This window comes from Canis lupus, chromosome 6, assembly GCF_011100685.1.
Source record: "Canis lupus familiaris isolate Mischka breed German Shepherd chromosome 6, alternate assembly UU_Cfam_GSD_1.0, whole genome shotgun sequence".
Taxonomy (NCBI): domain Eukaryota; kingdom Metazoa; phylum Chordata; class Mammalia; order Carnivora; family Canidae; genus Canis; species Canis lupus.
In genome coordinates, this window is record NC_049227.1 from 12,160,670 (window position 1) to 12,182,932 (window position 22,263).

General features: G+C 46.3%; 1 protein-coding gene and 1 long non-coding RNA gene across 3 annotated transcripts; one reads left to right on the plus strand and one right to left on the minus strand.

The window, feature by feature from the left end:
* Positions 1 to 2,327: 2,327 nt before the first annotated feature.
* On the minus strand, positions 2,328 to 22,213 carry LOC119876358. 2 transcript variants are annotated; one of them, XR_005360630.1, is made up of 5 exons: positions 22,048 to 22,213; positions 7,693 to 7,881; positions 5,303 to 6,736; positions 4,167 to 4,293; positions 2,328 to 3,097 (listed from the first exon to the last, which is right to left on the minus strand). It is a non-coding gene; the product is annotated as an uncharacterized LOC119876358 (long non-coding RNA). The 2 variants fall into 2 exon arrangements; XR_005360629.1 differs by having other exon boundaries at positions 5,303 to 6,887.
* LOC119876355 (speedy protein E4-like) lies at positions 4,448 to 12,668 on the plus strand. The gene is made up of 7 exons (XM_038539538.1): positions 4,448 to 5,884; positions 6,387 to 6,581; positions 7,215 to 7,273; positions 7,757 to 7,842; positions 9,387 to 9,555; positions 9,700 to 9,798; positions 11,867 to 12,668. The coding sequence occupies exons 1-6, from the start codon at positions 5,776 to 5,778 to the stop codon at positions 9,757 to 9,759; spliced, it is 678 nt and encodes a 225-aa protein (XP_038395466.1). The 5' UTR covers positions 4,448 to 5,775; the 3' UTR covers positions 9,760 to 9,798; positions 11,867 to 12,668.
* Positions 22,214 to 22,263: the final 50 nt, after the last annotated feature.

A 22,263-nucleotide genomic window follows, 5' to 3' on the forward strand; every position in this document is an offset into this window, starting at 1 on the left:
TACCTGGCTAAGCCACCCAGGCCCCCCATCCTACCGTTAAATAACCTTTAAACCAGACTGTGTCGCACATCACAGGCAAACCACTAACAAGTTTGCAAGGAGAACCCGGAGACTTGTCTTTCCTTGTAGCTCAGCCCATAGTTCTCATCCTAAGTGGTAAACCTGTTTCACACCTACAGGACTCGTCAGCACCATTTGCTATGCATTTTTTCATAGTTCATCCTAAATTCACCTGGTAATCGGGGTGCTGGTCCATCCTAGTTGTCTCTGTGTGAAGGAGGAGAAAAAAGTTCTTACCTTTCTCTGTCAAGCAGGTAGTTTACAGCTCATAGCAAGATGCCTAGAGACCATGCTTACCCCCTCCCGGAGACACAGAGGGACACTATCTTCCTTGAGGTTTACAGGTCAAAGAGATGGCTCCCAGGCCCTTAAGAACAACCTTCCTGGGTTGTAATGTGGGCAATACAATTGTTCAGCTTCAAACGATATTTAGATACATATGAGATCAACAGAGGAAGTATTTATATTACAAGTTTACTCAGGTAATGCTTTTATCTTTTTAAAAGATTTCATATTCCTGAGACACACAGAGAGAGGGGAAGAGACATAGGCAACTGGAGAAGCAGGCTGCCTGTAGGGGGCCTGTTGTCGTGTTGTGGGACTCCATCCCAAGACCCCAGGATCACACCTGAGCCAAAGACACCCGCTCAACCAGAGCCACTCAGGTGCCCCACTAACACTCTTATGTTTTTGTGGGTTTTTTTTTAAGATTTTATTCATTTGTTCAAGAGAGACACAGAGAGAGAGAGAGAGGCACAGACACAGGCAGAGGAAGAAGCAAGCCCCCGGCAGAGAGCCTGATGCAGGACATGATTCCAGGAGCCCGGGATCACGACCTGAGCCTAAGGCAGATGCTCAACGACCGAACCACCCACGGCCCCCCGCCCGCCGCCCCGCCCCGTAAATCTCTTCTAAAAAGTAACAGTAAGTACTCTTTTATACCAATGAACGGGCACATAACCCATTCCCGATTTCCCTTAGCCGAGCTGCTGCATCAAACTAATCCCTCACAAAGGGTGTGCTTCTCCCGAAGCTGCCGATGGCAGTGGCAGTGTAGCCAGGAGCAGTCTTGCCCAGCTCTTGCTGCTACGAAGTGTGGCTGGTGCCGGAATGCTCACCGAAGGAGTGCTGCAATTGGAGCCAGTCGGTCACACCTCCCCTGGGCCTGAGCCTAGAAGATCTCCAGGCACATCCCTTCCATATCCTTTTCCGTATTCAGCAGGTAAAGGACAGAAGGTGCGCTGAGCACGTCGGTGAAGACAGGCAGAACCCCAGTCCCCTGGGTCCTGGCCTTCAGCCCCTGCTCCCCCCACCACCACCCCAGTGCACTGCCTGGCTCAGCTGAAGACCGGGACACCCTCCCACCTCTCCCCTCTGGCTCTCTGCCTGTGAACTCTGGCTGCCGTGCCCCTCCCCGTGAACATCCTACTGCGTTCCTGCAACTGACACACGTTGGGCTGCCCCACAACCTCAGCCCCCTACCTCGGCCTCAATACTCTCTGGGCACTGAAATGGACACTCTTTTTTTTTTATATTTTTTTTAATTTTTATTTATTTATGATAGTCACAGAGAGAGAAAGAGAGGCAGAGACACAGGCAGAGAGAAGCAGGCTCCATGCACCAGGAGCCGATGTGGGAATCGATCCTGGGTCTCCAGGATCGCGCCCTAGGCCAAAGGCAGGCGCCAAACCGCTGCGCCACCCAGGGATCCCTGAACTGGACACTCTTAAGGCTCACCCTTCACTCCAGATAGCTAAAATCTGTCATTTCATATTTTCATCTATCTCCTCCTTCTAGAAACCTATTTAACCTGGGAGGGCAAATCTTCACCTCGTGTGTCCGTCTGGGCCAGAAGCAGCAGACCTGCATCATTTCATATTGTTTAAAATCTCTTCATTCATTAGTATTTAAAATAAAAAGTTTTCTCTTTCTGTATTTGGAAAAAACACAAATATTTCTCCCAATTTATCATCGAGCTTTATTTATTCTTTCTTTCTTTCTTTCTTTCTTTCTTTCTTTCTTTCTTTCTTTCTTTCTTTCTTTCTTTCTTTCTTTCTTCCTTTCTTTCTTTCTTTCTTCTTTCTTTCTTTCTTTCTTTCATTCATGAGAGATGCACACAGAGAGGCAGAGACACAGGTGGAGGGAGAAGCTGGCTCCCCCAGGGGAGTCCGACGGGGGCCAATCTGGATCTCAGGACCCCAGGACCATGCCCTGGCCAGAAGGCAGAGACCCAACTAAAAAGCCACCCAGGCGACCCAAGTCATTGATCTTTTTAACCTAATGTTTTACTTTATTTTCTGTCATATGGATATTGTTTCTGTGTTCAAATCGTTCACTTCCTCTTCATACTTTTCATCTGTTTAGACACTGTCTTTGAAGAAGCCTTTCCCACCCTTAATTTCCTAAGTAGTTGCCTCGGTTTGCTCCCGTTTATTTTTCTCTCTTTAATGCATCAGTTTTATTAAGCTAACTGACACCCATCTTCAAGATTTGTAAATCATTCTTCTCTTGAAGTCTTTCCACCATGTTTTCCAAAATGAACAGTCACCTTGACCAGGAAATGCCAGAGGCTAAGAAAGCTCAAGGTTCTAATCTGTGTGAAAGAACCCATTCTTTGAAGCCTCCCGACATGGACGCGTCTTGCTTTGGGGAAAGGGGCAGCAGAAGTATCAGGAAAGTGACTGTCAAATCTGAATTCCCTCTTCTTCAAAAATACTGTGTGGATCTGCCTACAGGGAAGCTGTAACAAAGTAAGACAAACCAGGCAGCTTTCAGGCTGTCACGACAAACGTATATTCTCTCACTGTTCTGGAGGCTGGGAGTCTGAGATTCAGGTGTGGGCACGACAAAAATACATTCTCTCACTGTTCTGGAGGCTGGGAGTCTGAGATTCAGGTGTGGGCAGGGCTGGTTCCTTCTGAGTGCTGTGGGGGAGGGGCTGTTGCATCCTCCCGCCCTGGCTGGTAGATGTCAGTCTTCTCTCCCTGTGTCATCCCATTCTCTTCTCTGTACTTGGATGTTTGCGTCCAAATTTTCCCTTTAAAAAAAAAAAAAAAGTTATGCATTCATTTTACAAAGAGAGGACAAGCAAGCCAGGGGAGGGGCAAACGGGGGGGGGCAGGGAAAGGGAAAGAGAAAGAGAGAGAGAGAGAGAGAGGAGAGAGAAGCAGACACCCCTCTCGGGTGTGGAACAGACACCTCTCTGGGGCTTGATGTGGGGCTCAATCTAACAACCTTGAGAGCAGGGCCTGGACCAAAATCGAGTTGGATGCTCAACGAACTGCGCCCCCCAACCCCCCCCTCAATTTTCCCTTCATAAAGGACAGCATGCTACAGACCCCACTTTACCTTGGTTTCTTCCATAAGGACCCCACCACTAAATACAATCACATTCTGAGGTACCAGGGCGTGGTACACATGAATGGGGTGGTGGGGGTGCGAGGGGGCACACAATTGAACCCTAGCATTTGTACACCTGGTCATGTCAAATTGGCTCTCTCACTGTCCTTGGTTATGCTGTAAGGGAAGAGCGCTTACACATTATCTTATCTAAGTATTTTAGTTTACAGGTGAAGAAACGGGGGCCTGGAAGAAGGAAGGATTTGCCTAGGGGCACAGGCTGCTTTGTAACAAAACCATATCGTTCCCACCTCCCCACCACCCCCATCTTTTAGCCAGGTATTCTATCTCCTGCTTTATGTCCTCCAGATTGTCTATCCTCAGGAGTCTGGGCAGACAGAGAAGGGGACAGAGTGAATAGGTTACAGGATTTGAATCAAAACAGCTGAAGTGAATCCTGGGGTCCGCTTTGGTCTTTTGGGTTTCACAATCCTTGTTTCCAGAAAACAAATCCTAGTACCCTGCTCTCTCAACGCAGCAAAGAAAAGGAGGAGACATTCCTCCTGCAAATGTCTTATAAAGGATAGATCTTTGATTGAAAACAAGATTTGCAAACCAACATGGGCAAATTGGTAAGTAGACACCATTTCAGAACATTTCAAAGAGGCGATAATAACAGACGATACACCTTAACCTGACTTTGGGACCCACCAAGTATATGTCAGCCAGGGTGCAGGGGAGTATAAAAGTCAAAGACTAAGATTTACCTTTAACACTGAGCTTCAGACACCAGATCTTCGAAGTCGGTATCCAGAACCTCTTCCCGTCTCCCCATCCCAGAATTCTGTTCTGTGAGTTAGCACTGCAAGCCGTCTTCCTAGGGTGTCTCTAGGTCTTAAGGGTCACAGAAGGGAAACACAGAAACCATTACTCACTAGAGAATGACAGGCCAGGGTGAGCAGCCCCTGGCTAGCTGTGACTTAGTGGAGAGGGCAGGTGTTGTTGTTGTGTGATTTTTTTTTTTTCCTTGAGTTTTCATTCATTTATTTGAATGAGAGAGAGAGTGAGAGAGAGAACACAGGCAGCGGGGAGAGAGGAAAGCAGGCGCCCCATGAGCAGGGAGCCTGATATGGGGCTTCAATGGGTGCAGACTTCCAGTTTGAGGGAAGATGACCAAGTTCTAGAGACGGAAGTTGCTGATGGCAGCACAACAACGCAAATGTGCTTAAGGCCACTTAATGATACGCTCACCAGTGATTAAAATGCTGTATTTTATGTTGTGTTATTTTATCACCAAAAGAAGGAAAGAGCAAGCAAGACTCAGATGCCCAGGTGAAAAGCAGAGGAAGGAGGTACGAGGTGTGGAAGAAGCTTCCCCTGATACCACAGGACAGCCAGTCAGTTATTTTGTGACTGCATCTGTGCTCCTGGGGGCTTCCCACCTTCTCAATAAAACAGATTCTGCCTCCAATTGGAGGTTTTTCCACTCAGCCTTTGTGGGCACGTCACAGTTTATTCATAGGATACACAAGGAGTAGTGAAATTCCTAGGTCAAGGGTAATACACATGCTCAAAATTTTACATGCAAGCTAGAGCTGATTAACTGCAATCAAGGGGCAGGTTTTGGGTGATCCATGGACTTCTGAAGTCGGGGACAGCATCTGATGTGTGTGGGAGCACACGTACAATTTTCTAGGAGTAGGCTCTCAAAATACCTCTCGGGCTCAGGGACACCGGAGAGTAGAGCATGAACGCTCCCCCAGCACAGAATCCCCAACACAGCATCAGTAAAACAAGTGAGAGAGCTCTGCCAAATTAAGCGACGTAAACTAACTTTTCAATCCAACAAGTCCATGTGCCTGGACCTTCCCTACATACTTATTTCACTCTTGTAAGATCTTACCTTCCCTCGTCTGTTTCCTCCCTCTGCTGCCAGACTGCACCGTGAAACAGGAATAGAAGGATGCAGAGAGCCCCGCATCTGCTGGAGAGGAGTAGAGTGATCCAGACACCCCGAGGACAGTTTTGGAGGACGGTTGCAGGCTGGATCGGCGACATGAGATAGCCTTGATCCTGAACTCCAGAAGTGGACCTCGGTCTCGCAGTTGCACGTGTCTTCCTTCAAAATGGCTGCCAGGCTGGAATGGTGCATGACATCAGAGGCTTCTGACCTTCCTGATTGGAAAGACTGGACTCCATGGTTCTTGGCAACGGAGGTGGACAAGAGCATCTTCGCAGAGCATGTCCATACTCCTAGCTTGGCCCCGGCTTAGAGAAGGGATAACAGGGCTTGGGTTCACCCAGAAGCCAGAAGGGGAGTTTGAGAAGAGGAGGGTCTGAGTCTCCTGGGAGGGCACAAAGAGCTTGGGAGAAATCATGGCCAGTTGTCAACCGTCCGCCCAGTCTGAGGGCCAGAGCCCCCAGCCTAGCACATCAGGGTACCCCCCGGAGGCCGTGGTAGATGAAGAAAGCCCAGGACCATCAGGTGAGGAAGCAGGAGGGAGAAGGGACTTGACAGGCTTGACTAGTGAGTACAAATGGGTACAGAAGCCAGGAAGGTGTGTCTGACTAGACTGCACGTGACAGGAGAGATTCAGAAAGCCAGGGGTTGGAGAAGAGAGCACGGGAGCCGGGGACAAGGGTATCGCACTGGAAGGAAAACCCAGGAAGCAAGGAAGGAGGGTTAGGAGATGACATCCAAAGAGGAGATAAAGGAAGACAGGAAATTATCCCATTATCCTCATGGGAGAAATGATCTACGAGGAAGAGTTTTGAGGGCGTGGTGGGGGGTATGAAACAGTGGCAAAGATGAATGGGGGCAAATGCATATGAATGAAGGACAAAGATGAAAGGTGGTTTTGGAGAGGCCAATCATCTATGAGGCCACAGAGAAATGAAGAGGGAGTTTGGGTTTGGGGGTGTGGAAAGCGTGGCTGAATTCCAAAGACAGAAGAAGCTTTGTACTGTAGCCTGGTTTCTTCACTCAGCCCCCTTTGTAGACCCCTGCCCCTTGCCTCAGTCCCGCGGAAGGAAGAGAGACATCGAATCCGATGAGGAGACAGCCCCTGAGGCCAACGACATCTGGGTGGTGGAGACACTGAGTGGCCTCAAGATGAAGCTGAAGAGACAGCGGCTATCTTCAGTGCTCCCTGAGCACCACGAGGCGTTCAACAGGCTGCTCGGTAGGAACAGCACCCTCCAACCTTATTCTTTTTTCCTGAAAACACCAGAAACTTCCAACGGCGACGCTTTTCCAATGGAAAATAATTCTTTGCAGGTCGCTGAGCTCTCTCTCTCCATCCTTGGAGGACTCCATACTGACCCCTCATCGGGGACACTTAAAAATGACAGAGGGATGAGAAAGCTTAGCTGCAGTTGCACTCCTGAGACATCTTAGCGCTTACTGGCCTTTTGAATCTAAGTGCCTTCGGCTGTGTCGGGGCGGGGGCGGGGAGGGGAGGACAGGCCATCTTTGTACCCCGATGCCACTGTGGAATGAGAAAATGACAGCGGATGATGTTATGGTCTCTGCAGTGGCACATCCATGCATGATGAGACAGCATCACTACTTACTTCAGATCCCATCCTGCAGATGCACTGCTGACACCTGCCTCTCTCTCAGTCACCCGACAAGGGGGAGCCGCCAACTTTTCTTGGCCAGTCCATGGTCTTTTCTCCCCTCTGCCCATCAGCCTCACCCTTGGCTACATCCTGAAACTTCCCCAGGGGAGGTACTGTTCTCTTTGCTCTGGAACGTTCCCACAGTAACCCCATTCCAGTTGCCAACTTGACAGACATCTGCCCTCTTTTCACAGAGGATCCTGTCATTAAAAGATTTCTGGCCTGGGACAAAGATCTGAGAGTATCCGACAAGGTATTGTTGTTCTCCACTAAGATAGACTCTTGCTCCAACACCTGTCCTGGGGCAGGGGAAAGCCTCCTCAACCCTCTCTCCAACCTCATGCCTACCAAGACTTCTGGTCGGGGACCTCGTGGCTTTTGCAGAATCCCTGGGACCTGAGCACCAGGTGTGCCCCTCTGGCTGTTGCTACCTTAAGTCCCTTTGCCTCTCTGCTCTTGGGGGGCTTCCTTTGGCTCCAGCTTATCAAAGACCCTCCTGAAGCTGGCTGTCCTAAACACAAGCCCTCAAACCAGCACAACCTCCCGTCCTGGGAGCACCTGAAACTCTTCCCTTGCCTTCCCCAGTTTGTAACCAACTGTCTGACACCAAAGAAGCAGGTTCACCCAACATGTCAAAGAGGCACCACCTGCTCCAGCCTCCTGTCCCCTCACCTCACTGGTCTTCCTCTCCCAGGATGGGACCCTTCTATGACGGCTTTTCTCCTCTTTCCGCCAGTATCTCTTGTCCATGGTCATCGCCTATTTTAGCCGCGCTGGTCTCTTCTCCTGGCAGTACCAGCGAATTCATTTCTTCCTGGCACTGTGAGTATTTCGCCTCATCCATCAGCAGTAGTCAATAACCTGGGAGGAAGGAGGGCAGAAGTGGGACTCTGATCTTTCGGCTCTTTTTTTCAACCTGTTTGTAACTCTTTAAATCTTGCGGGTTTTATTTATTTATTCATTTATCTTTTTTTTTTTTTTTGAGCTGTTTAGTCTGTGTATAAAAACAGTAGAATTAGAGTATAGGGGTTTTTTATACTATTATTTGCAAACACAAATGCCCCTAACATCAGCTAAGAGACCCCCTGAAGAGAAGGAAACAAAAACTCTCCAAAGAGGAGTGAAGGAAAGAACAGACGCTGCCTTGCCCCAAGCAACTAGGCTCAAGCAGCAGCCAGTTCTGATCCTTGAGATCTGTCTTCTTCCCATGGCAATACCAAGCATAACTGTCCTCCTCCTCTGCATTCCCAGCACAAATGCCTCAATTCAGCCTCAAGACATAGCACAGATCTGTCGTAAAGGCTCCCGCTGGTGTTTCTTACAAATCCGTCCCAAGCCAGTGGGTGCTATATGCCTGAAGTCTTTCCAAAGCATCGTCTCCTGCTCTGCGCTCCATAACAATCTCATGGGCCAGGGGTGCTAGTGGTCAAGGTCAGAGTTTCCAGCTTAGCTCCAACCCCCTCGTCTCCGTCCAACTTGTGCACCCTCTTCGTGTTTCATCCTTCCAAGGACCCTTCCCTCCGTTTCTGTACTGTGTTTCCTGTCTAGGTGATTTTGCACGTCTCCCTGAAGAAAACGACCTTTCCTCAAGATTGATTCCAACCCCAAAATCTTCAGATGCCCCCCTAACCTCCCTGACTTCTGCACCCTAGTAGCACTTCTGTTAAAATTCTAGTCTCATGGGCATTTTGGACCACCGTTATTTCTCATTCACTACCCTCTTCTGCCCCTTTCCCCCCTTCCCCAATCCCATTACACGAGACACCTGTTGAGGCAGGTCTTGTCAAAATATTACCAGGCTCTCAAAAACACTCAGACAATTCCTTACATTTTGCAAATGTTTAAGTTAGGTCGGGTCTACGAGGAGGTAATCAGTATTGCCCTTGACCGTGAGAGAAAGCATTCATTTATTCATTCAACAAAAACTTACAAAGTACATCTGATGTGCCAGGGACCATGAGGCGATGGGAAGAGAGAAACAAGTGCATGTTGAATTACTGCACCTACATGAACCCAGTCCTATATTAGTCATTTGGGAGGAAAGCCAGGACTACAGAAATAGAGCAGGAGCTGTATACATGCCCCTGCTCCACAGGGCGACAGGGGTGTGCACAGACAGGCTGAAGGGAAGGGGGTGGGCTCAGGGATGGGAAAACAGAGCAGCATATGCCCTCAAGCTTCTGGGTGAGTTGTCTTTCTCCTCAAAGCGGGAGAAGTCTCTGCCCAGCCGTGCCTTCTTGATGACTGGGGGGCGCTCTACGACGCTGGGTAGGAAGCCGACTGCATCTTTTCTGGGAAGCTGAGCTCAGGTGGGGGGTCCTTCCTGTCCTGCTCCTCCTGACCAGCAACCTCATGTCTTTCTCCAGCTACCTGGCCAATGATATGGAAGAGGACAACCAGGCCCCCAAACAAGCCATCTTTTCATTCCTTTATGGGAAGAACCGTTCCCAGCGTCCCTTGTTCCACAAACTGCGATTGCAATTCATCCGATCCATGGGATGGAGGACCAGGGTGTCCAGGGAAGAGTGCGAGGAGGTGGGTGGGCTGTGGGGATTTGGGGTGGGACAATGGAAGGGGGGGGGACGTGGAGGGACATGGGATTCAGGACGAGACTGCAGAGTGGGAGGGAGGGGGAGTCCACCTGGAGGTTGTCTTCTCAGGGATCTCTTTGTCTTCCAGATCCAGGCTTTCGATCCAGATCTGTGGGTGTGGGGGCGAGATCGCACCCTCATACCCTAGAGGGACCATGGAGGCCCGAGGTCATCGGCCTGAGGGGAGGTACGTCTGTGTCCTCACGGGTCCAGGCACCATGACTTATTGTGTATTGAGGAAATCTGAGGAATCCAATTGCTAGACCACGCTCCTCTCCCCTGCCCCACACATGAGCCTTCCCACACACTGTAAAGTCGAGCAGCCACGCAGCCAGACGCTGACTCAGGTCCCAGCCACATGCTCACAACCACACATAGGCATGACCTCAGGGAGATGTGTGGGGGCCAGACTAGGGAAAACCAGTTTGTCACAGAGGCATGGCTGAAATAATTCCATTCACGGCAATGGGGCCCAAATGATAGCTTTCATGAAATGTTGATTTTCTGTGGAAAGTAAGTTTTCAATTGATTCCATAAATTGTGTATTCACTTTCTTTCTTTCTTTTTTAAGAGTTTATTATCCAGGGCAGCCGCGGTGGCACAGCGGGCCAGCCGCGGTGGCGCAGCGGTTTAGTGTCGCTTGCATCCCGGGGTGTGCTCCTGAAGACCCGGGATCCAGTCCCGCGTCGGGCTCCCTGCGTGGAGCCTGCTTCTCCCTCTGCCTGGGTCTCTGCCTGCCTCTCTCTCTCTGTGCCTCTCATGAATAAATAAGTAAAAATCTTAGGAAAAAAATTTATTTATCTATTCATGAGAGACACAGACACAGAGAAAGAGAGAGAGAGACAGAGAGAGAGACAGAGAGATAGAGGCAGAGACATAGGCAGAGGGAGAAGCAGGCTCCACGCAGGGAGCCTGATGTGGGACTCGACTTCGGGACTCCAGGATCATGCCCTGGGCCGAAGGCAGGCGCCAAACCGCTGAGCCACCCGGGGATCCCCAGACTTTCTAATTCATTTTTGGCCTTTCATCCCTCACAGGTATCAACCACAGGGACTTATTTACAACAAAGTACATGTCTAACAGTAGGATATTTGATGGAAGAGTCGACCTATCTAGTAATACAAAAGAAATTATGTCTAGTTATGCTTTCATCCAAATTTCCTTTCAAGCACATTGCTTACGGCCAGATTGCCTGTGCATTTTTCATGTTCCCTGCCTGCTTCCGGACCAGTGTCCCATTTTGTTCAATTATACCTTTCCCCTCAGGTTTTTGGTCAAGGAAGTTTGTCAGAACAAGTGAAGCTTAAGAAATAATAGTTTCAGCATGGCTTATTGTGATCGACACATAAACTTATAGATTTGGGTAGAGGATTAAGTAAAGATTGGGTTTAACTCATGTGAACTATAGCTCTGTTAGTCCATTTAGGCTCCTACATCAGAGGACTACAGAGTGGATGGATGGCTTATGAACAACAGACATTTATTTCTCACAATTTGGAGGGGACAAGTCTGCGATCAGAGTGTCAGAACCTTTACTGGGTTGGTCAGACCTTTCCTGGGTTGCAGATTGCCACCTTCTGGCTGTGTCCTCACATGGTGGAAGGGGAGAGCCAGGTCACTGGGGTCTCTTTTATCAGAGCACTAATCCCATTCAAGAGGGCCCCACCCATGCCCTAATCATCCCAGTGGCCCCATCTAGCACCATCACCTTGTGGGTTAGGATCTCAATATATGATTGGGGTGTGCGTGTGGGATACAAACATTCAGACCACATAGCACTGACCAACTTTAGGACTAGGTGTTATGGTTGAACATCGGGATGTAGGGTTAGAATGGGGGATTAGGCATCTGGACTCATGGTTCATGATGTTGATGTGTGAGTGATGTTTGCGGTATGGTGATTAGTTCAGACTCTAAGTAGCACAAAAGGACCAAGGTGAGTGTCCAGTCTAAAGCAACATCCTCTCAAGGTTGTTTGTTTTGGTCCCTGAACAGAATCACCTAGAGCCCTGGCTATAAAGTAGATGACTGGGCCTGTTCTTAGGTACATGAAGAAGTTTTTGGAGCCAGGATCACCAAAGTCCAAAAGTCATACTTGAAAATGAACTGGGGTTTAGAACGAATGATTAGGGATAAAGTGGACTTATAAATTCGTCTCAACTCTGATTACAATGGACTGAGAAGGTGAATAATCTCTATATCTGGAGAGTTGCCTCCTTACAATCTGACGTCCTTCCTCTCTTTCTCAATTGCAGATCCCTGAGCCCCGGGGAGACGCACGTTTTCGGTAGGAAGTCAGGAACACAGGAGTTTCTTTCACAGATAATCTAGAAGAACCCAGGACCTTCCAGAACGAGCTCAATGGAGTTATCGTGTTGTACTCCTAGGAGCTGGGAGTCCATGGAGGAGTCCATGGAGAGACAAAAAGAAACCAGGGTTTTTTCACGTCCATCCCCTCCTGGGCCACCATCAAATATTTCACATTACTTAATTTGAATCTCTGCTGAGGTAGAGGTTGGAGGTCCCATTTTTCATGCACTGGGACAAAGGTGAGGAGGAAATTACCTCAAAAATATAAAATTAGAACCCAAAGGATTGTGACAGCCAAACATACGTCAGGAATTTCAGTTGTTCATTTTGAAAATGTTGCCCTTAGATTATACTTGTTTCTCTAGTTTTTATTTACGTATTTATTTTAAATAGTTCTGAAACAGTCATAGTTTCCAACACATGCTGTTCCAACGTAGTTTTGTGATGAGATTTCAGCTGCTGCATAACTATAACTTTGTTTACATATTCTGGATAGGTTTTGTTTTTATTATACTTATATAATACATCAGTTATACTTATAACCAGACGGGTTAGTTCCCTCATGTTCTTCTAACTGTAAATGTTTGTTTGATAGTCTTCGTTATTAAACTGTGAGAACCAGGTGTCATTTTTTAACTTGCCTTGATGACATGTTTGTATGTTATTTTAGGTTATTAAAGAGGACACTGAAAGGTGTCTCTCGGGGAATCATAATAAAGAGATGTCTTCTTCCCTTCATGATGTTTGTGGTCATCACAACCAGTCTCATCTGTTCACTGTTCAATGATACTGTCGCTTAATGGGGATGTGGTCATTTAGCCACGTTTTTCTTTTCCTTTCCTTTTTTTTTTTTTAATATTTACGACTATGTGTCAAGAATTTATTTTAGATTAAGGTGGATAGTGCTGATTTCTCTTCAAGAGGACATGGCCTCCATATTCTTCTTCTTTTTAAAAAACAAACACTTCAATTAATTAACATATGATGGATTATTGGTTACAAAGGTAGAGGTCAGTGATTTATCAGCCTCATGTAACACCCAGTCCCTCCTTAATGTCCCTCCTGAATGTCCGTCACAGAGTCGTCCTATTCCCCCACTCCCCTCTCTTCCAGCGACCCTCCATTTGTTGCCTATGATTAAGAGTCACTTATGGTTTGTGTCTCTCTCTGATATCGTCTTGTATTTTTTCCTCTCTTCTCCTATGCTCCTCTTCTTTGTTTCTTAAATTCCATGTTTAAGTGAAATCATATGATAATTGTCTTTCGATGATTTTTTTCGCTTAGTGGAATAGCCTCTAGTTCCATCCATGTTGCTGTAAATGGCAAGACTTCACGTTTTGATGGATGAGTAATATTCCATTACAAACACACACACACACACACACACACACACACACACTACGTCCTCTTGATCCATTCATCTGTTGTAGACATCCGGGCTCTTTCCATAGTTTGGCTCCTGTGGACATTGCTGCTATGAACATTGGGGTGCAGATGCCCCTCTGCATCACTACACTTGTGTCTTTGGAGTAAATACCCAGTAGTGCAAATGCCGGGTCATACGGTAGGTCTATTTGGAACTTTCTGAGGAACCTCCAGAGTAGCTACACTAGCTTACGTTACCACCAACAGTGTACAAGGGTCCCCCTTTCTCCACATCCTTGCCAACGTCTATCATTTCCTGACTTGTCAATTTTAGCCACTCTGACTTGTGTGAGGTGGTATCTCAGTGTAGTTTGATTTCTATTCCCCTGATGCCGAGGCATGTGGAGCGTAGTCTCATGTGTCTGTCGGCCATTTGTATGTCCTCTTTGGCGGAATGTCTGTTCATGTCTTCTGCCCATTTGAGTTTTAAAAATATTTTGTTTATTTATTCATGAGGGACACAGAGAGAGAGGGAGAGACACAGGCAGCGGGAGAAGCAGGCTCCTCGCAGGGAGCCTGATGTGGGACTCAATCCCAGGACTCTGGAATCATGACCTGAACCAAAGGCAGGTGCTCAACTGCTGAGCACCTTTTTTTTCTTCTCCCCATTTCTTGTTGGATTATTTGTTCTTTGGGTATTGAGTTTGAGAAGTTCTTTATAGATCTTGGATACTAGCCCTTTATCTGATATGTCATTTGCACATATCTTCTCCCATTGTGTTGGGTATCTTTTGGTTTCCTCGACTGTTTCCTTTGCTGGGCAAAAGCTTTCAATATTCATGGAGTCCCAATAGTTCATTTTTGCCGTTGTTTCCCTTGCCTTTGGAGACACGTGTCGTAAGACGTTGCTGCAGCAGACGTCACAGAGTTTGCTGCCTGTGTTCTCCTCTAGCATTTTGATCGACACCTGTCTCATAGTTAGGTCTTTCATCCACTTTGAGTCTATTTCTGTGTATGGTGTGAGGAAATGGTCCACTTTCATTCTTCTGCATGTGGCTGTCCGATTTTCACAGCACCGTTTGTTAAAGAGACTGTCTTTTTTCCACAGGATATTTTTCCTGCCTTGTCGAAGATTAGTTGAAGGTCCATTTCTACATTCTCTATTCTGTTCCATTGATCTATGTGTCTGTTTTTGTGCCAGTACTATGCTGTCATTTGAATATTGCTTTGTAACAGAGCTTGAAGTCTGAAATCGTGATGCCACCAGTTTTTCGTTTTGTTTGTTTGTTTGTTTGACACTCCTTTGGCGGCTACTCAGGGTCTTTTCTGGTTCCATACAAATTTTAGGATTATTGGTTCCAACTCTGTGAAATAAGTTGATGACATTTTGACAGGGATTGCACGGAATGTATAGACTGCCCTAGGTAGCACAGATGTCTTAACAACATATGTTCTTACAATCCATGAGCATAGAACGTTTTTCCATTTCTTTGTATCTTCCTCAATTTCTCTCATGAGTGTTCTACAGTTTTCTGAGTACAGATCCTTTGCCTCTTTGGTTAGGTTTATTCCTAGGTATCTGACGGTTTGGGGTGCAATTGGAAACGGGGGAGACTCCTTAATTTCTCTTTCTTCTGTCTCATTCTTAGTGTATAGAAATGCAGCTGGTTTTTGTGCATGGATTTTTATTTCCTGCCACTTTGCTGAATTCCTATACAAGTTCTAGCAATTTTGGGGTAGAATCTTTGGGGCTTTCCATGTAGAGTATCATGGCATCTGCAGAAAGTGCGTTTGACTTCTTCTTTGCGGATTCTGATGCTTTTTACTGCTTTATCTTGTCTGTGGAGGCCCAGACTTCTCGTACTGTGTTGAACAGCAGTGATGAGGGTGGACATACCTTCTGTGTTCCTGACCTTAGGGGAAAAGCTCTCAGGTTTTCCCCATGGAGATGATATTTGCTGTGGGTCTTCCGTAGATGTCAGCCACATTTCTTAACTTTCAAAACTAACTCTCAGTTATTTTTCATGTAGAAAAAACTGAAGACAAGGAGGATCTTCAGCTGGTGTCTTCTTTTGTTTAAAGATTTATTTATTTTGGTGAGAGAGAGGGCAAACACAAGCAGGGGGAGGAGCGGAGGGAGAAGGAAAAACAGACTCCCCACTGAGCAGGGAGCCTGACCTGGGGCTCCATCTCAGGGCCCCGGGATCATGACCTCCACTGAAGGCAGGTGCTTAGCCAACTGAGCCACCCAGGCACCCCCTGAGCTAATGTCTTTAAGTAGGAAACGAGAAGATATTGAGGGAGAAAAGGGGGGAGAAAAGGAAGATAGCGCTATGGGGACCTAGACAGTAATCTGAAATTTACAATGAAGGCAAGGTGACTCGGCAAGATTACGCATTCCAGGAGATGGTCCAAGGCAAGCAGATCCAGGAGTGCAGGGAACACAAGCATTCTGTGTTCAATATTCAATCACAGTAGGCGTCCTTTGCACAACCCCCAATTCCAGTTTTTTTGTGGCAGAAGAAAAAAAACAGTGTGTGATGAAATGGTAACAACTGCATAGAAATGACGGCTTTGGAGAACTTTCTGAGAAGCACAATAAGATAAGAGGAGCTAAAGCTCAAATAAGATAAGCATGGAGAAGAAAGAGCTAATGACATGAATCCTGCATTTTGGAGAAAACCATCTTGGGCAACGGTAGCAGCAGAGAACACTTTAGTGTCCTCAGGATGCATCATGCTCCTGGCACATACATACATGTGTATCACCAGTCAGGAAGCTCACCCAAGTGTGGTGACCGGAATTTTTACTGAAGTTTCATTATGGGAGTGTGATTAATTCAATCATTGGCCATACGCTGAACTCAATCTCAGGCTCCCTTCCTTCCGCTAGAGATTGGGCTGATATCAAGTGGTTCAAAAGCCCCAACCCTGTTGGTGTTCCTGATATAGCCGGCCCCTATCCTTAGCATCAACTCAGGTTTGGTCCAAGAGGCCTACCAGGATAACAAACACTCCCATCACTTAGGCAATTCCAAAGATTTAGAAGCTCTCTTCCAGGATCCAGGCAGAAGACCCAGACAAATTCTTTCCACAACACATTGGCTATGGTCAGGAGTCTGTCAGAACTCAGGTGGTCAGGGAAGATACAGATTTGAGGACAGATCAATCACAGGAGATACCGGAGAAGTTAAACAGATAAGGATTGAAGTAATGGGGTGCTCACAGGGATTTGGAATAGCCCAGGTGATGCGAGAAATTTAGGATATGAATATAGGTGCACCTATATATCTCTATATAGGAGCACCTAATGACAGTGAGCAACTGAGGAAAGAGAAGCCAAAGGAAAAACCGTGTTTGTGTGTGCGTGTGCGTGCGCACTTGCGCGCGTGTGCTGCGGTGGGGTTGCAACTCTAGTAAATGACATGAGCTGATAGGCATGGAGCGATTTCAGAAAGTGAAACCACCAAGGTCAAAAGGGCAAGGGACATTAAAATCTAATTAGAGCAGCTCTAGAACAGGGACAACATTAAGAAGTGGGACACACAGTTGATGGACTCAGGGTAGCAGAGAGACTAGATTGTGCAGACATGGAAACAAAGAGGAAAAACACTCTGACAGCTTGGAAACAGACACGACTTATGAAACATCTAGGATTTAAAATGTATATTTAGGAAGCTCTAGGCCTCTGTAGGATGGCAGGTGAAGGCAGGTTAGGAAACAGCTCAAATGACCTCAAGGAAATGATGCAAGAAACAAGATGATGGTTCCAAACAATAAAGAAATAGCAAACAGGCGGCAAGAGAACAGATGTGAGAAGACAGTAGAGGAACATGCCTGAAGTACAGGAGATAAACCAGCAAAGCTGCCTTGAAACAAAACCAAGGCACAAACACACACACACACACACACACACACACAAAAGCATTTTTGGACATGAGAGCTGAAAGAATTCATTAGCAACTACAAGAAATGTTCCAGGGCCCCTGGGTGGCTCATTTGTTGATTTCAGCTCAGGTCATGATCTCAGAGGCCTGGGATCAAGCCCCAAGTCCAGCTCTGTACTCAGAGCTCAGTCACCTTGGGAATTCTCTCTCTCCCTCTGCCCCCTCCCTCCACTTGTGCTCTCTCTTTCTCTCAAATAAATAATCCTAACAACCACCAAAAAAAGGGTTCCAAAATCTATAAAAAAGGACTTATCAAACTCAACATCCAAAAGCAAATAGTCCACTTAAGAAATGGGCAGAAGACACGAAGAGACAGTTTTCCAAAGAAGACACCCAAAGAAGACAGACACATGAAAAGATGCTCAACATCACTCATCACCGGAGAAAGATATCAAAACCACGATGAGATATCAACTAACACCTGTCAGAAACCCCAAATTAAATTAAACATACAAGAAACAACATCCCTCTTGTACTGTTGCTGGCAATGCAAACTGGTGCAGCCATGCTGGAAAACAGTATGGAGGTTCCCCAGAAAGTTAAAAATAGAGCTACCCTAGGATCCACCAATTGCACTACTGGCTAAACTATTTACCCAAAGGATGCAAAAATACAGATTCAAGCATTCTGATGTTTATAGTGTTGGGCTGGTGAGACTGGGGACGTCAAAACAGCCCACCCGAGGCCAGCAACCTCCCAATAAAGGCGCCTTGCCGCCCCACCCCCATCTTCCTGCCAAAGCTGCCTTGCTGCCCTACACTATCTTAGCTTACAAAACACAGATCACCCCCCTACCCCACCCCACCCCCGACGCCCACCACCCTGTAACCCTTGCCCCAACCCGAATGCCGCCCTGGCCCCATCTTCCCGCCAAAAAACTCTTTATAAACACCCCTGCACTTTGCCTGGGTGCGGCTTCAGGGAGCCACACCAGGGAGCGCTCCCCATTAAAGCACTCTCAAACCTACCACCTGGTTCTGCTGTCTTGAATTGTCTCCGCCCATCATTAAAAGAAAACCTGACATATATCAGCATTATCAACAACAGCCAAACTATGAAGAGAGTCCAAATGTCCATTGAGTAGTGAATGGATAAAGAAGATGCGGTGTATATACACAACGGAATGCTACTTACTCATCAAAATGAACGGACTCTTGCCATTTGCAATGACATGGATAGAGGTACACTATACTAACCTAAGCAAAGTAAGAGAGAAACAAATACCGTATGATCTCATTCATATGAGGAATTGAAGAAAGCAGATGAACATATGGGAAGAGGGAAAAAGGGAGATAGGGAAACAAACCATAAGACTCTTAAGGATAGAGAATACACTGAGGGTTGATGGAGGGAGCTGATTGCAGGAGGGGCTAGATAGGGGATGAGTATCAAGGAGGGCACTTGTTGTGATGAGCACCGGGTGTCTTATATGTGATGAATCACTGAATTCTACTCCTGAAACCGATACTGCACTGCATGTTCACTACCTAAAATTTAAATTAAATATTGGAAAAGAAAAAAAAAAGCCTCAAAGTGCTCAAGGATGTCCTTCAGGCTGAAGGAAAATGACAGGAGATCTAAATCTGGACAGACATAAAACATAAAGAAACCAAGTGCACCAGAAATGGCAACGATGTTATTTTAGTATTCCTTAAAAAATAACGCTTTACCCAAAAATCACAATGTCTTGGGGGATTGATTCTACCTGTGAAAGTAATATCCGGGCAGCCTGGGTGGCTCAGCAGTTTAGCCCCGCCGTCAGTCCAGGGCCTTACCCTGGAGACCCAGGATCCACTCCCGCGTCGGGCTCCCTGCATGGGGCCTGCTTCACCCTCTGCCTGTGTCTCTGCCTTTCTCCCTCTCCCTCTCTCTCTCTCTCTCTCTCTGTGTGTGTGTGTCTTTCATGAATAAATCAATAATAAGTCTTAAATAAGAAGAAAAAAAAAAGTAATAGCCAACAACAACATAAGGACCAAGAGGGGAGAAATGGAAATAACCACAGGCTCACTATAGTTGAAGTGAAACAGTACATTACCTGAAGATGAACTGTAAAATATTAAAGCTGCATAACAGAAACCCCAAAACAATAAAACATAACAGTGTTAGAGCTAAACTCCCCGCAAGAGATGTAAAACAGAATCACAAAAAATACACAATCCATTGAAAGGAAAGAAGTTCACAAAAGAAGAAAAAAGAAACAAAGCCAATGGTACAGAAGAGAAAACAAAACCAGACTACAACCCTTACTGGTTATATCAATAGTCAGATTACATGTAAGGTGTCTAGGCAACCCAATTAATAGGCAGAGACTGTCAGACTGGATTTAAAAACAGCAAGATCCAACTATCTGCACTTGAAGCATAAAGATGGAAATAGGTTGAAAGTAAAAGGGTGAAATCAGATGCCAACACGTCTCAAAAGAAAGCCAGACTGGCTACATGAGACTGTTACAATAATCTTCCACTTCCGGAATTCAATCCATCCATCAATATCCTTGATCTTAGCAGGCATAATCTGAAAACGGACAAGACAGATGACACCCACTCTCAAATGATTCAGGTAAGAAATATACATACAGACACACACACACACACACACACACACAAAGAGAGCTAATAAAGCAAATGTGGGGACAGGTAAAAAAACTGGTGTATCTGGGCAAAGGGAACATGGAAGTTCTCTAAGATCCTTGCGACTGTTGTGTAAGATTGAAGCTTTTTCAAAATAAAATGCTGAATAAAAACGAATGCTATCAAATACACAGAGGATGTTGCAAAAGGACTCAGAAACCCATCTGCAGGGATTCCTCTGGTCAAACACAGAACCACTTGGACATCAAAGAGAGAAACGACTTCAATGTACTGAAATACTTAAAATATGTGTAAACCCATGAGCTCATAATGGTAACAAAATGAATCAAAAAAAAAAAAAATCCCAGTTGCTTAGGAGCCTACTGGATATTGTGAAAATAATCCTCTCTGTAAGTAACACAGAACTATTTAAAGAGATGTTGTTCTTTAGGAATGTATTCTAGCTGGGAAACAAAGAAATGGTAAAGTAACATACCACCACCTTGTCTCCCCTAAAGAACTGGGGGATCTTGGCAATGAACATCAACCAATGGATGCTAACGTCACAAAAACAAAGGAAGATGGTACGGGCCTCCAGGGGAAAGAGGACGAGAGTCAAGGGCAGCAAAGTCTTGCAAAAGAACTGAACAGAACTGGGTCAACGTCCAGAGCTAACTACCAATTATAGAAGGCATATGGGTAATGACAAAAGTCTTCAAGTTAGAATGACAGCAACGTGGTCCACACAATCCAGACTATACCGGAAACACAGGATAAACACAATTTCTTCAAAACATAGATTACAAAGCAGTAACATAAGAGACATACAAGGAAACCATCAGTAAATGATTTAAAAGACTTAGTTAGCCACCTGGAGGGTGGTCTCTGTGTATCCTGATTGAAAAGAACCACCTCAAACACATCCAGAAGATGGCGAAACTTTGAACACCAGATATTATATACTCAGAAAAATAGGTATTGCAGGTTACCCTCACCTACTTTTCAAACACCCCTGATCAGCTAAAGAGCAAAACTATCTGCAGGTGAACCTTTTAAAAGCCAAGCAAAGGGAGACTCCACGAAGAAAAGACACGTGGAAGTAATACGTCAGACGAATGATCACGGGAGGTAAGAGCTGGATGATGTCTGATGCATCTGACTGTACTGAGATCACCGCGATTGATTGATTGATTGATTGATTGATTGATTTTTATTATTTGATAGTGAGCAACACAGTGAGAGAGAGAGCAAGAGAGTGAGAGCACACACAAGTGGGGGGAGGGACAGAGGGAGAAGCAGACCCACAGAGCAGGGAGCCCAACTCAGTGTTCGATCCCAGGACCCGAGCATCATAACCTGAGCCAAAGGCAGACACTTAGCTGCCTGAGTCACCCAGGGGCCCAGGTCACTGCTAATCTGTAGCAATATGTTCCAGAGAGGGGTGAGGACAAAATCAAGATGCTAAGAATTGAAATGGGAACGGCAGTGACTGCATATTTACTAGGGAATACCTCGCTGTATTATGTACTGCACAACCCGAACAAGTAGGAATAACAGAAGCCACCTGAAGGATGCGCAGGCCATTACACTCACGACTCAGCTTTTACCCCTGGACAAAACAGTAACAATGAAAATATGTCTCCTTGGATCACGGTATTTTGGTGCCTGGAAAAATTATATGTACCAGGTCCTCAGTTTAGATAAGCAACAAACATGTCATAGGTTGCAATGATTCAATGATCATCATCAGGAAAGCTACCCACAACTACATCAATTTCACAAGACAGTTTCTCAAGTCCGAAGAAATCTTTAAAACCCACAAGTTACAAAAAATGGTTTCCTCTTACGCTCCATTCAAATCATGTAACGCACGGTACGCTCCTTTTCTGGGACTATCAGGCACCTGACTCACGTATGTAGCCCCACCACATAGGGGTAGCTCCGCACACATGAACTCGACAAAAGACTCTGGGTGTGTGGAGGCTGAGAATATTAGGGCCATTCAAGCTTAACACTGGCACAAGTACAGTCATTGTAGCTTCGGTAGCCGTCTCAGGCCACTGTGACCAGGTACTGAACTCTACCTTCCCCCGGCTACACGAAAAACCACAAAGCACGCCCTTATCGGAATAAGGAAGCAAGAGCTCGTGAGACCTCTTTACTGCAGATTCTCACACCCCCACGCTTTACTGAAAAACACCACCTTACCCCTAGATCAGCCCATAAAATCCCAGCCGTAACCCACCTCAGGTTCCAAGTCCCTGCTCCGCTGTGTCGGGTGTACTTGGACCCAAGCTCGAGCTTCTCAATAAACCCTCATGTACTTGCATCGGCCTCGGCTCCTTGGCGGTTTTCTCGCATTCGCAATCTTGGGCACAACAGGTGCTGATCTGACAGGGTGAGAAGTGCATGTTACGTGATAACGTCTTTATTTCCATACTCCCCATTTTAAAATCTGGAC